Below are 14,816 nucleotides of genomic sequence, written 5' to 3' on the forward strand. Positions count from 1 at the left end.
GACAGGGTAGACCTCCGTCAGGCAGCCACCTTAGGAAAATAGAGCCTACAGGTGCATTTTCACAAAGCCTGTTTGCTAGCGGACAGGTAGATTCTTGCTTCATTTTTTTAAGGACATGGCCAAATTAGACGATATCATCTATAACTTCCTTCAGGATTGTTTTCTTGTCATTGGGACCATTTTAGTAAGCTTGCAGGAGAGGATAGTATTGGAGGGAGTGGGAAGGGGTAGGAAGGCCCCCTGGTGCGTTATCAAATAGGAGTTTAATTATTTGAGAGTTTTCAGTCCTTTAAATAAGTCATTTCCAGACTCCTCTTTCATCCCACAAAACTAGTAAATACCCAGGTGTCAGTGGCTCATGCCCGCCGAGCTACTCAAAAAGGCTGAGAACTGAGGTTCAATGTCCAATGCATGTCAGTGTTTACCTGCCGATATTTACCTGTCAATGTTTACCTGTCAATGTGTTCTCCCCCACTTAAAAAAAAATAACAACAAAATGACTCTGGGAGTTGGTAATCAAGGAACTGGCTGAGAGACAAGAATTAATCAGACTCACAGGAGACCTGGCTTTTGCAAGGAGCTGTGTTTCAAGACACCTGGTCCTCCCAGAAATACTGTGTCCCCCAGGAAATCCTTCCTGAGGCCAACAGGTAAACATCGTAAAGTGTTAAAAAAAAAAAAAAAAAAAAGTAGGAAAAGAAGAAAAATCCAGAAAATACATCATTCAATCCGACCAGCCACTTTATGGATTGGCTAACCAAGGGAAATAGCAAGTTATGACTGGCAAAGTCTGAGCAGATGGAAGGAAGGCGAAATGAGGCAGGGTGATGTGAAATCTGTCAAGATAGTGACTCGGCGGTTCTGGCAGGACAATATTGTTTTAGTCTGGTGGCAGAAGGGGTCTTGAAGCACTCTGGCTATATTGGAAAGAACCATAAAATATTCACTGTAGCCCCAGCCAGACAAACACATGGTGAAGGTAGGTAGTAAGTATCCTGGTGGTCATCGGAGGTGACTTGTCTTGTGCTGCCTGGCATGTGGGGAAGAAGGAATCCCGGGGTCTCCCGGACTATCTTGGGGAAAACTCTGTGGACTTCTTGCAAATGGTAGATGTGGAACAGAAGAACGAAAGGGAGAGAGCTGGTGGGTGCTCTACAATTTGTAGCCTTGGAAACTGGCTCCTTGTCTTCTTTCCTACCTCTTCTAGTGTGTCCACTCTCGTTGCACCAAGAAAGAATGGGTTTAGGGAGCTCCTGCCAATGAGTTAAGCTGCCAAAACACTGAGCTTCTCTTCACTGCAGTAACCAATGTGGCGTGGATTCTCAGAGAGTTCCCAAGCCCTGCTCTGCTTCCCTTTTCCAGCTGGAGCCCTGCCACTACAAATCCTCCTTTAGCACATGAATTCGGGGTTTAGAACTCCAGATTTTGCTCTGTCAGGCATTTGGGGGAGTCATGTGATCGTTTCATTTGCATAGGAGCGGGTTGGTACTGTGCAGTGAATAATGAAGTGTGTAGGGAAGGTCGTGGGCCACGGGCACACCACTGGGTCCTGGGGGACCTCAGGTGTCCCGGGTCACAGCTCATGAACCTTTGACCACAACTTAGCGTCATGTGTCACAGAATACTCTTGCCACAGACAACAGTAGCTTCACAGTCTAAAAGAATTTATAAATCCACTGAAAACAGGTCACAATATGCTTGGGTAATACTATTTTCCAGCCAGAAAAAAATGAAGAAGACAATATATATATATATATATATATATATATATAGTTTTATATATATATAGTTTTATATATATATAGTTTTATATATATAGTTGTATATATATGTATAGTTATCTATATATATGAAAAACTTTAAAAGTACTGAAAATTTGATTTTTAAAAGCTTGGATTAAAGTATATCAAACGTAAAACTTACTTTAGCCATTTTGCAGTGGGTAACGTTTAGTGGCGGTCAGCACATTCACGCTGTGTAACCATCACCACCGCTCATCCACAGAGATTTTTTCATTTTTCTAAACTGAACCTCTGATCCCATCAAACACTCACTCCCCTGGCAACTACCACTCTGTTTTCTGCCTCCATGATCTTGACCGATCTAGGTATCTCCTGTGAGTAGAACCAGTCAGACCCTATTGGGCCTTTTGTGAAACCTTATTTGATTTAGCTTAACAGCCACAAGCTCATCTATGTTGGGCTATGTGACAGAACTTAAAAACTCTGTTTTTAAAGCTGAATAATCTTTCTATTATATGTGCATCTCATTCTTCCATTTTATCCATCAGTGAACACTTGGGTTGCTTTAATTTTTTGCCTGTTATGAATAATGCTACTATAAACAGAGGTATACAAATACCTAATCCAGTTCATGCTTCCTATTCTTTTGGGTATTGCTGAATCACAAAGTAGAGTGTGTGTGTGTGTGTGTGTGTGTGTGTGTGTGCTACCATGCTGGGGCTTGAACTCAGGTCCTCACAGTCTCAAGGCTTTTTCACTTAACACTGATGCTCTACCACTTCTAGCTTTTTGCTAGTTCATTGAAGATAAGAGACTCATGGGCTTCTTCTGCCTGAGCTGGCTTTGAAACTATGATCCTCAGATCTCAGTCAGGAGGCTAAATTATAGTGACTCCGATGTTAATGACTGCCTTTCCCTTTGCTTGGAGTGGCTGCATCATTTGTATTCCCAGTCTCTCCACTTCTTCACCAACACTTGTTACTTCTGTTCCTCTGTGGCTGTGAATAAGAACCATCCTAATGAGTGCACAGGTTAAAACTTGGATTTTAAGTACTTCTAAAGAAGAGAGATGATATTGTACCTGGCAATCCCTTGAGACCCTTATGAACATATGACAGTCTATGTATTAGTAAGAAATGTCAATGTAATGTCATACAATATGTAGAGTGGGCCTGATTCTATCTACTTAATAAATTTTCATTTTGTTTTGTGTTTGCTGATATTCTGAAGCCCTGATTATAACATTTCTGAATATCTACCCTATATTAGGACCCTGGGGATACTCATTGGTAATATTTCATTAGAGATTTCAGCAAAATTAACATTATACTTCCTCAGAAAAACATTTACATAGCTGCATTAACACAATTCTCAATCGGTATCTATCACTTTGGTAAGCAGTTAAACTTGATCTCGTATATTTTCAGGAAAAAAAAGAACATATGCACTTTCAGAATTCAGGATTTTTTAGATTTTAGAAAATTACCACAGTGACTATGCTGTACATTATGTAATATTCCTAGTGGGTTACAGACCAATACTCTACAACCAAACACATTGATATCTCTGCAACAAAATGTATTCCTATTATTCTAAGAACCATAATTGGCCACCTTGCACACTTGAATATGTTTTGCTAACCGTTGAGTTGCTGGAGGAAATAAAAAGAGCGAGGAAAGTATTTCCAAATTTACAACTGTGTATGAAGAGATCAGAGCACGTGTGTGTGTGTGTGTGTGTGTGTGTGTGTGTGTGTGTGTGTCCTCCAGCTGAACGGCTTGTTTTCACTCTGAAAACAAACTCAGGTCAACACCTAGCTACCCCATTTTTCCCTGTTTCTGCCTCAATACCTGTTATGGTTTTGAATGAAGTGTGGCTTTGCTCCCCACCCCCACTCCCCAAAATAGGCTTGTGTGTTGAAGTCTTAGTCCTCAATTCGAAGTTCATAGGTGGAACTTCGGGGAACTGATGAGATCATGATCCACATCAATGGATTAGCCAACTGATGGATTCATAATTTGATGGTATTACTGGGATGTATTGGAAACTAGGACAAGTGGTTTAGTGAGAGGAAGTACTTTGCTGAGGATCTGACCCTAACAGATATATTGTGTCTATTCCCATCCTGTTGGTCTCTGCTTCCCAGCTGCCATGAACTGAGCAGCCTTCCTCCTCCATTTGTTCTGCCTTACCTCCCTCAGGCCCAAAGGAATGGAGCCAGTCAGGTGACCATGCACTGAAACCATGAGCCAAAATAAGTCCCTCTTTTTATGGATTCCCTCAGGCATTTTATCATAGGGACAGAAAACTTAACACAGCTCCCATTTGGACTCCCATCAATCACCTGGGGACCTCTCAGCTCACCTTCTAGGCTAGTGCCTTACTTCTCAAACTTCTGTTAGCTTTCAAGCCACAGTTTTGAGAGAGAGAGAGAGAGAGAGAGAGAGAGAGAGAGAGATGTACTCCTTAGGTCAAAATAACTACCAGCAGAGGCATGCTGATGAGAAATACTGAGACTTAAACAAGTTACCATGTCTCTCCTCCCAACAAGCACATTCGTTTAACAACAGGAGCTGTCTGGAAGCATTGGCTCAACCAGGAGGAATGCATTTCAATGGTGAGAATGTCAGGTGCAGGGCTTGGCCAGTGAGAAAGTTCTGCATGGATGGCAAGTGTCTTTAATGTCATTCAGATGACAGAAGCTGTCAACTCTGCTTGAAGGGGTCTCAGCACAGAGCCTCCAGCTGCCTACAAGGTTGGATGTTAAACACTTCTCCCCTGCTAAGTTTCCATGGGGCATATACCCCATTCAGCTGTAATGTCTGGCTATAGTCTAGGAAACCACACTAGCAATATGAGATTGGATGTGAAGAAAAATCATTCTGTAGAGCTGTCAAAGATTTAGCTCCTAGCCATGTTCTTATAAACAGAAGCCAATCAAAATGAGGAGGCTCTGCCTGGCTGTTCTCGCCCACCCACTTGCCACTCCACAGCATGGCGCATTGGCAGAAAACGGCATCCCTCTTCAGCACTCCAATTTGTCCTTGCTTCTGGGTTCTTCCTGTTCCAAGTGCATGTGCATCCAGCCTTGGAACCTGGGCCGCCAGCACCAAGAGTTTCCTTCTGTGTCTCCCAGATACAGAATGGCCCAGAAAGCCCACGGCTGCTGTGTCAAAGAGCTATGCAGGAATTTATGAGGGGGGGGGGAAGGCACCTTGTGTGCTCAATCACCAGTCTATTCTTGCAGGACATGAGTTTCATGTAAAGAAGCCAAACAGGAGAGACACAAATTAATGGGCTCATGAGCCTCTAGTGTCCCAGGTGGATTTCACAAAGCCTTCCAGCTGTCACTGTGGATTTGGCCCAGGGACCTATATCTTGAGTGACAAAAGAGCTGTTTTCCTTTTTCAACAATTTTAAGTTTGCACACTGTCTTTAAAGTTGCCCTTTGAATACAGCCAAAGGAGAAAAGACTCTGGAGGGTACAGGTGTGCTGTTCCTTGTTTTGACAGTAAGTGGCTGAGCATCAGTAGGCACGGTGAGAAGCTGGGTCTTCTTGGCAATCTCTTATTGTTTGCTGGATGTTTCGACTCCCAGAGGCAGCATTCCCATGGAAGACACTGCAGTGAGCTGCTGATAAATGAGGCTTAGCCAACACAGCAGTGTGCGCAGTGCCACAGGGGAGAGAAGCAGAACTTGCCTCTGAGCCAGCCAGATATGGCTGCAGAACTCCAAGTCTAGAATTTGAAGGGAGGCACCCTCATCCCCTCTCCCTTTGCACACTTTAATCTGTGTCAGCAGCAGAAGGCCTGCTCTGGCCATCTTAGTCTAATGGGCCATTGCAATTAGCTGGAACTCCTGGAATCTGGTTCATAGAATTACACGTGAATGGTAGTCAATGTGTTAAAAGTCACCCCAGGAAGACAATCTTAGAATCCAATAAGAATCGATGGATGATGAATAGATAGTGGGGGGGAGGATGATGGAAGGGGTACCATTGATCAAGATACATTGCACTCATAATTGACATGCTGAATGGAAGCCCCTGTATATAATCATTTAACTGTAATAAAAAATTATTTTTAAAAGAATATTGATATACAAGAGATACCTTTGCCATGATCGGACCTCCTCTTGAGGGATCTCTGAAGCTTCCCAATGGGCTGCCTACCAGTCTGGCCCTGCCCATAAGAGGCTGCAGCCAGAGGTCAGACGGGACTAGAGATATCTTTGAGAGTTCTTTGACTACCTGGCTTCCACCGTGCCAGGCCTTAGTTCGACAGCTGCTGTGCCATTTGGTGCCAGTTTGAACAGGTCCTTCTGTAACCTCTATGTGTTCTCCTATCTTGCAGCAAATTTGAGATCCTATAACCTACCTTGAGGAAGGGAAATTCTAGTTTCTTTGGCTTGGGGAGGAATTCAGGAGCCAGAAAATAGAGATAAAGACCAAGTATATATACTATTATAGACAGCCAACTATAGGTGGATACAGGGATGAGATTCTGTAAGACAAGAAGAATCCATTGACAGGAGTATCACAGCTTAAGAAAGCAGGACTAGGAGCTGGGCTTTGATGGCTGAGCTGTGAAGTATGAATTGTGGTTATGACCTGCCAGGCAGTGTCGTGCAGCGGCTGGGTTTGTGGACTCTGGAGCTAGGCCACATTTAAATCTATTAGCCTGTTCATCTGTTTGTCCCCACTAAAACTAGGTTTTCCATTTCACACAATGGAGATAAATCTTTCCTAGCTCTTTAGTGGACTGGAAGACCAGACTTACGTTTTTGTATGTGTGAAGTGCTAGATGTGTGCAGCAAGTAGTAGAATACCTACTTAGCAAGTCCTGAGTTTAAACCCCACTTAGTAAGGGTTCACTGGACAAAAGTGACGGGAGAGAAGGGATGTTTTAGGAAGATTAACCACACAGCTGTGTGAATGCATTAGAAAAGAAAGAACAATGATGGGAAAGGAAGTCACTTAGAGCCATTTTTTTGTTTTTATAGCTACTCCAAGGAAGGACAGTAGAAAGAAAGAAGCAGCTCTGAAAAGCTTTGTGAGACCAAGAGTGAGCAGACCAGAAAGGTGTCAGGTTAGAGGGTGAGGAATCCAAAGGGTTCCAAGAATGTTCCTGAAACCTCTAGCTCCACTTGTATAACTGCTCCATTGTTAAGCAGGGGACATTGGAAGAATGACAATTTTGACCTTTTGGTACAATCAAAAGAAATATGAGGCTCAAGCTGGATGACAGTGTTTTACGCCTATAATTCATACTATCAGGAGGCTTAGATACAGAGGACTGCAATTGGAAGCCCTCCTGGGCAGAAATGTCCGTAAGACTCTGTCTCCAAAAAGCAGAACTGGAGGTGTGTAGAGTGCCAGCTGTTCAAACAAACCAAGTATAAGGGCCTGAGTTCAAACCCAGATTACAATGCCACATGCATTCACACACACACACACACACACACACACACACAAACACACATACACATATACATATATATGAGTATGTATGAGTGTATATATATAAAAACATCTTATAACATCAGCTGTTATAAGATAAATATCCTTATTTACATATCAAACATGCTAAAATCATTTCTTCTATATCTCCTTCTGTTGGAAAGAGCCTCCTATGAGAACACTCTCAGATCATATGTCATTTGTAGGTCCAGTTCTTATTACCAAAATTGACAGAATTGAAGATGCTATCAGGTGTTCATTTGGAGCTGAGCACCTTTTTGACAGTAATGTTTTAAATTTTTCATTATCTTTAAGTAGTTGTACAAAGGAGGTGCCATATAACAATGCATCTTGGTCAGTGTCACCTCCTTCAACTTTCTCACCCCTACCCCTGCCTCTTGAATGAAGGGTTTTCAGAAATAATTGTTCCACCTCCCCCAAGTGAGCATTTAATTGTAGGCAAGTCAACCTGAGAATTTGACGCTACTTATAAACAAACTTGGATTTTGATTGCTCTTCACCAAGTGGTTTGCCTTCCTGTTCAAGCTTCCATGGCAGCATCTGTTTGTGAGGTTCCTGCTGCATCACCCTGACCTCCTCTGCCTCTATTTGCAGATACTTGCCTGAGATCATGAATGATGGGCTGACCAACCAGATCAACAATCCCGAGGTGGACGTGGACATCACACGGCCCGACACATTCATCAGACAGCAGATCATGGCTCTCCGTGTGATGACCAACAAATTGAAGAATGCCTACAATGGCAATGACGTCAATTTCCAGGACACAAGTAAGCAAATCTCTACCAGACAGTAACTTCCACAGTGAGAAATGGTTCTGGAAGAGTGCGCTAGAATTTCTCTCCCAGTGAAGAATGAGAACCTGTCACCAAAAGTATAAGGGCTGGGAATGTTGTTTAGTGATTCAGGGTTTGCCTACCATGCAAGTCCCCTGATTCGATCATCAGCATTGGAAGAGAGAGAGGTTTTGAGTTTGCCTCTTTTTCCAGGTCAAGAGACCTCAGTGCTTTTCCACTTAGGTTTTTCTTTCTTTTTATTTTCATTGCGATGTGACTTCATTGTAAGTGAATTATGCATTAGAAAACAACGAGAAGCATCTTTGCCCAGAGCTTGTTGGTAGGCTCCTTTGACGTAATGTGTGAAGGCACTAAGAGGGTGTCTGCTGTGTAGTGAGTAGGTCCAACTGCATTATTTTTTTCCAGTTGTGCAAATCCCAAACCATATACATTTGTATATGAAGAATCGAGAGAAAGAGTAAAATGCTGGTGCCATATTATATGTGAATGTATTATTAAGGATCACAAATGCATTGGAAGTGATTTGAAAGACCAGCAAATGAACAGTAACAACTACTAAAATACCAAAGAAAACCCTAACTACCTTTCTGTTTTGTATAAGTGATCTCTAGATGCATAGCTGTACAATGGCAAGTGGTTTGGGGTTTGGGTTTAGGTTTTGGTTGCTCTGAGATGTTGGCTTTCTCTTAAATGTGTATCCTAAGAAAACTCTTAGGAAAAGAAGTCTTGAACTTAAAGATGTAAAAGTCACCAGTAATTCTGTAATTTGGTCCCTGAAGCAGAAGATGATGCCTGTGTGCTTGAATTAGTGAAAGAGAAACAAGTTACAGATGGAAGACATTAAAGTCATTTTCAGTCTTTGCCACCATCCTACCAAAATGTCCCTGCAGAGCAATCTCAGTGCTTTCTTCCACTTTCCAGGAGTCCAATATTAATTTTCTAAACACAGGCTTCTTGCCAACCCAATGAACTTCATTGTTGTCGAATCTCCTAAGAATCAGTCCATTTTCTTTCATTCTCAATGTTTCCCTTCCTCTTCAGAAATGAATGTTCTCCCAGATTTTCGCTTTTGTTCGTTCTCATTTCCTTATCACTGTGTCATTTCCTCATTTTTATTCATTCTGTCTTCTTATGTAATAAAATGCTTTCTTACCTGGTGAATAACTAGTGAAATAGATAAGACAAGCCATGTAATAATTAGTTGATGTTGGTCTTAATGCTTCTCTCTCCTCTCTGACCTAAAGAGGCTACGTACATGTTAACTCATAAAAGCTCAAGGAACACCCAGAAGGAAGAGCTCTTCCTCCAATTCTCCATAAAAGAAAGCAGAAATTGTCAAGAGCTAAAAGCATCCTTTGATTCTAACCCAAGTGCCTAACTTGGCTGGCTATTTTAGAGTAGTGCCTGTCATATAAATTATTATGACACCTCACAGCTTCATTACCCTTATTACCTGTGACATATTTTTTGAGTTTTCCATTCCACCCACCTTGCATTTATGATTCCTTTTAGGAAGAGAGAGGACATTATTTTTACCACCTAAAACCTCTTGTCCTTATTTGCTTCCCACAATTTTAATACTCCAAGTCACTTTAATAATATCTTTGTAAAGGTTATATTACTTCTTGTTCATGATACTAGTGTTCAGAACAATTCCCTTAGCAATTCTGATAGCTTGGAATTTAATTAATGGGCATTTTTCCTCTTGTAAAGGCCACTAAAGATAAAGCAGAGAAAATGTTAAGAACTTGTATAGTGTATTCAAATGATCTTATCTGGTATTTAGATGTCCCATTTGGACATCTGAGTGTGTCTTTTTCATTCAAAGGGCTTTAAAAGAGTCTCTCCCCTTCTGTGGCTTTACTTAAATAGCATCAGCAGCCAAGATGGCAGCAAGTCCTTAAAAGCAGCTCTAAGCATATGAGCGCTTGGGTAGTTTAAGGCTATGGTTGCAGTCTTGAACATGGGTAGCAAGAGCAAGTGTCAGTATAAAGCTTTCAATTTCCTGAGCCCTTACAGAAACATTTTCTCACTTATTTCCCGCAATATAGATGTTTTTACTTTCCTTTTCACAGAGCCTCAGGGGAGGTCAAGTAGTTTATTTAAATTAATTATAGCCGATAAAAATTTGCTGTTGTAATCCTATTTCTTCCATCAGTGAACGATGTGATATCCTCATGCTGTTTGTTTATTTTTTGTCAGTCATGGGGCTTGAACTCAGGGCTTGGGTGCTGTCCCTGAGCTTTCTTGTACAAAGCTAGTGCCTTTACCACTTTAAGCTGCAGAGAGCTGCTTCTGGTTTTCTGGTGGTTAATTGGAGATAAGAGTCTCATGGCCTTTCCTTCCCATGATAGCTTTGAACTGAGTTCCTCAATCTCAGCCTCCTGAGTAGCTAAGATTACAGGTGTGAGCTTCCTTATGCATTTTATGGAGTTGTCTTCATACACATTTTGTAAGGCAAATGCTATCATCCATATTTGTTTAGATACTGAAACTGACAGAAGTTGAGTCAAGTGTTCTAAGCACATTTATTTATTCAACAAATATTGATTGAGTCCCTGTTATATGTTGCATAAGATCAATGACCACGGAAATTCAGTAGTTAACTATAACTATATATATATATAGTTCACTATTTAGTATCTATCTATCTATCTATCTATCTATCTATCTATATATATATATATATACTATTTGAATATAGTATACTATATCAATATATATTCACATAATATATGCTACATATACTATATAGTATATATATAATATATGACATACATATATATATGTGTAATAAATAGTATATGTATATATCAAATATGTATGTATCAAAAATTTACATATATGTATATATCAAACATTTACATTTTCATGGAAAAGACTAAGTAAGTAAAAAAGCAAATAAGTGATAAATCTCATCAAGTCATTAAGTACTTTCATGGAGCTAGCACCATACTGGTGCTAGAACCATCTATGGATACAAGAATCCAAATATGCTCATGCCCTTCCATAAAATATATATCCTGATATAAAATATATATCACATATATCCTGCTCACATGCTCCAGTACAAGATCTAAGGCAATCCTCACTTACAAGATCTAATGCAATGGCAGTGTTTCTGTACTGTTTAGGGTATAACAACAAGAAAATACATGTCTTCTACGTTTAATATACACACAACTCTCATAGAACTAACTACATAGTGCTGGAAAGAGCCTGAGGTCCCAATCATGTGTGTTCACCTCAATGTGAAGCCAATTAAAATTTGGGGTTTTGGAACTATGTGGATCTGCAGTTGGTTGGATTTACAGACATAGCTTTCTCAGATGGAGAAGGCTGAGTATAACAGATGGAGCCTGAACTGGGTCAGATCTGAGAAACAAGGTTTATGAAACCATAAGTTTGTGTCCAACAAGCACTAGGATACAGGAATAGAGTGAACCAAGAAGCACATTGGGCAGAGAGAGCAGACACTACTCCAAGACAGCATCCTAGGTGAGCCCCAAGACATTGGTTTCAAGCAGGGACTACAAGTGTTTTTTGTAAGGAGTTAGATACTAACTTTGTTAGGCTTGCAGGGCCATAGGGTTTCTGGCACAACTAGTCCACTCTATTCTAGTAACATGAACACAGATATAGATAAATAGGCACGTAAACAAGTATGACTCTGTTCCAATCAAACTTAAATCTTGAATTTTACATATACGCTTCTTATAGTCACAAAATATTGTTCTCCATTTCATTTTTTAATTCTTATAAAAAAGATATTTAAAAAACTCCTACTTTGTAGGAGATACAAAAACAAGAGAATGGCACTAGCTTATCAATTCATTTTAAGGGGAGATTTTCCTTGAAAAAGAATCTATTCTTGTTCTTAGGAGAAGAACACAGATTGGGAAAAGAGGCCGGGGTAAGTATACATCTTACCTTCAACAAGTCTTTGTTCATATTCCACTTTCAATGCTTGCTTTCCTTTTCTATATCTTAGAATATCTTTTGTAAATGTTCATTTTATCTGTAAGTGGTTATACAAAGGAGTTGCCATTCAACAAAGTAGTGAATCTTGATCAGTGGTACCTCTTCCATCATTCTCCCTCCTCCCTCTCATTAAAGTCCTTTTCAAAGCATGATGTCTGCGGACAACTACAGCTGAGGTAGGAAAAGAGCAAAGCATGAAATATATGAACACAATGTTCATGTTGACCACTGGAAGAACTCATCTCTTGAATGCCAAATTGGTAAGGATAGATTACTTGTAGAATGCTGGCTAGCAATGCCTATTTTGTTTCAATCCTATTTCCATATGGACCACCAGCCCATCATAAGCCTACTTTGAAGAACAAACCTACCTGGGCAGGTGGACACACTATGGAAGGAAAGTTCCCAGACCTTTGTCTCTTCCTAGCGTGAACTATAACTTTCTTTTTCAATTTTCCCACACCAGGTGATGAGTCCAGCGGCTCAGGCAGTGGCAGTGGATGTATGGATGACGTGTGTCCCACGGAATTTGAATTTGTCACCACAGAGGCCCCAGCTGCTGACCCCGACAGGAGGGAAGAAGATTCTTCAGCAGCCCGGCTGAGCCACTCCCTCCTCTCCTTGTCTGTGGCCTGTGTGGTCCTGACACTGCAGAGACTGTGCAGATAATCCTGGGTTTTGGTCAGATGAAACTGCATTTTAGCTATTTGAGTGGCCAATTCCCTTCTTTTCTTACACTCTTGGGCAATGGACCATGCCACAAAAACTTACCCTTTTTTATGAGAAGAGAGCAGCATTGTAATCTGCCTCCTTTTTTTGTTTTCCCAAAGAGTACCGGGTGCCAGATGAACTGCCTCCTCTTTCCTTCAGTTATCTGTGGGGACCTTGTTTATTGCAGAGAAAATTCTTACTCAAATCTTTCATACCAGGAGATTTTTCTTACCTTCATTTGCTTTTATGCTGCAGAAGTAAAAGAATCTCACGTTGTGAGTTTTTTTTTTCCCCATTAAAAAAAAAAGGTAGGAAGAAAAAAGAATTTTCCTTTTAAAATCAGGCTAAACCCCAAGACAACTGCATTTTCAACAAAGAAGCAACAAGAGAGGAAAATAAAGGAACTTTCATGTTATAGGTTCAACATTAACATCCAACTCCCAGGGAAGCTTTTCCGTGACAAACCAAGATGACACAAATATTTATGGGAAGAAAGCTTGAATTTTTTTTTAAAGTTGTAGCAAAGTACAGTGTTGTCTTGGAGGCATTGTCTTGCACTCTGACCTACACAATACCAAATTGATTTGGAGGTACTGATATTAAATTTAGAATTCCGTCTTTACTGCAAGAGTAAACCTTACTGCAACTCAGCACCTCTCTCTCTCTCTCTCTCTCTCTCTCTCTCTTTCTCTCTCTCTCTCTCTCTCTCTCTCTCTCTCTCCCTCTGTTTCTCTCTCTCTCACCCGCCTAATTTCAAGTTCATTAATGGCACCACTTTTTTAAATTTCCTTCATGTCTGTCCACTGTATCCAATTGGCACAGATTTTTCTTCAGTTACTTATAGACACCCCTACTGAATCATGTTTCTCCCAAGTCTATTGAAAATCGCCTTCAATGATACAATCATTGCTTTTGCTGTAAGTTGATCATGGATTAAGTGGGGGTTTTTTTTGCCCTGTGTTCATGACTCTTACCATGTCAAGTTATTTTCTTGAATTGACAAATAGATCTACACATCCGTTTTCATTTTTAATTACTTGTTTTGTGTCAATTGGTTTCTACATCACAAGGGCATTCTCTGACAAAATAACTCACAACAGACAAAAAAAAAAGTTAAAGAAAAAAAAACCCTATATATATATAGTATTGACATGGAGATTTCTTTCACTTTTTTAGTCTTAGTATGATCATCTATTTTTATATCTATAAATATATATATAAATCACAGATTTTAACTTCTTAATTCTAAGCTCAGGGTTGACACACCTTTGTAACAAAAATGTTTTGTCAACCAGCTCTTCTTGTTTTGTGCTGCTCAGTGAAGGAATTCCTCAATGACCTATGAGCACCAAGACTCAAGACAGAGACCTTTTTTATGTATCTAACTGTCCATCTACTAAAAGTTTGCCAGGGCACACCTTTTTCTCAAGAGCATGCTTCGTTCCTGGTGCTCCAGCCTGTATTGAGCTCATGGGACGAGCCCCAGGTGTTCAGGCCTAGTGATGAAAAACTGTATGTGTAAAGAATGTTAGTCTCACACACACACACACACACACACATACACACACACACACAGAAAACATTGCTTTCAAGTACACCTTTGGTCTGAATTACTGCTTGGCACTTAGACAAATGGCCTAAACGCGAGTCCATTCAAGAACCACAGATTAAGCTATCTGCCAAGCCAGGCCTAACTCTTTCCCCCCTGGGCAGAAAGAAACAAAATATACTATATGGAGCTTTATGAATACAGTTAGTTGGCTGTCCAGGTGTTTCTTGGTTTTACTGATGCATTTGGACTAGGGAAAGGGAATGTGTGAGAGACTACTATAGTAGGCCACTCACATTTTTAACTAACTCATCCTCAGTATTGACGCATATGTGATACCTTTCGATCTCTGTTCTCATCAAAAAGTAAAATTAGTTATGGATTTAAGTCATTCCATTTTAGTAGTACGCACGCAATAGTATTAAGTATATCTGAGCATCTTGACAGAACAGAAAGTATTTACACACATCTATTGCCACGTTATGCCTAATGAAATTTGAAATGTAGGATTCTGCAAGACTTTGTGGCATCTTTCATTTAAGTTGTCATAAAGTTAA

General features: G+C 40.3%; 1 protein-coding gene across 1 annotated transcript in view; it reads left to right on the top strand.

The window, feature by feature from the left end:
* Nucleotides 1-13,366, top strand: part of Gpc6 (glypican 6) — a 981,663-nt gene extending 968,297 nt beyond the window's left edge. The window contains exons 8-9 of the mRNA XM_042682659.1: nucleotides 7,816-7,991; nucleotides 12,466-13,366. Coding sequence (XP_042538593.1) covers nucleotides 7,816-7,991; nucleotides 12,466-12,668 — 379 coding nt within the window. The 3' untranslated portion in view covers nucleotides 12,669-13,366. The remainder of the gene's footprint in view (nucleotides 1-7,815; nucleotides 7,992-12,465) is intronic.
* The last annotated feature ends 1,450 nt before the right edge of the window (nucleotides 13,367-14,816 follow it).

The sequence above is a fragment of the Dipodomys spectabilis genome, unplaced genomic scaffold, assembly GCF_019054845.1.
Source record: "Dipodomys spectabilis isolate Male_0828 unplaced genomic scaffold, ASM1905484v1 ptg000075l, whole genome shotgun sequence".
Lineage (NCBI taxonomy): Eukaryota > Metazoa > Chordata > Mammalia > Rodentia > Heteromyidae > Dipodomys > Dipodomys spectabilis.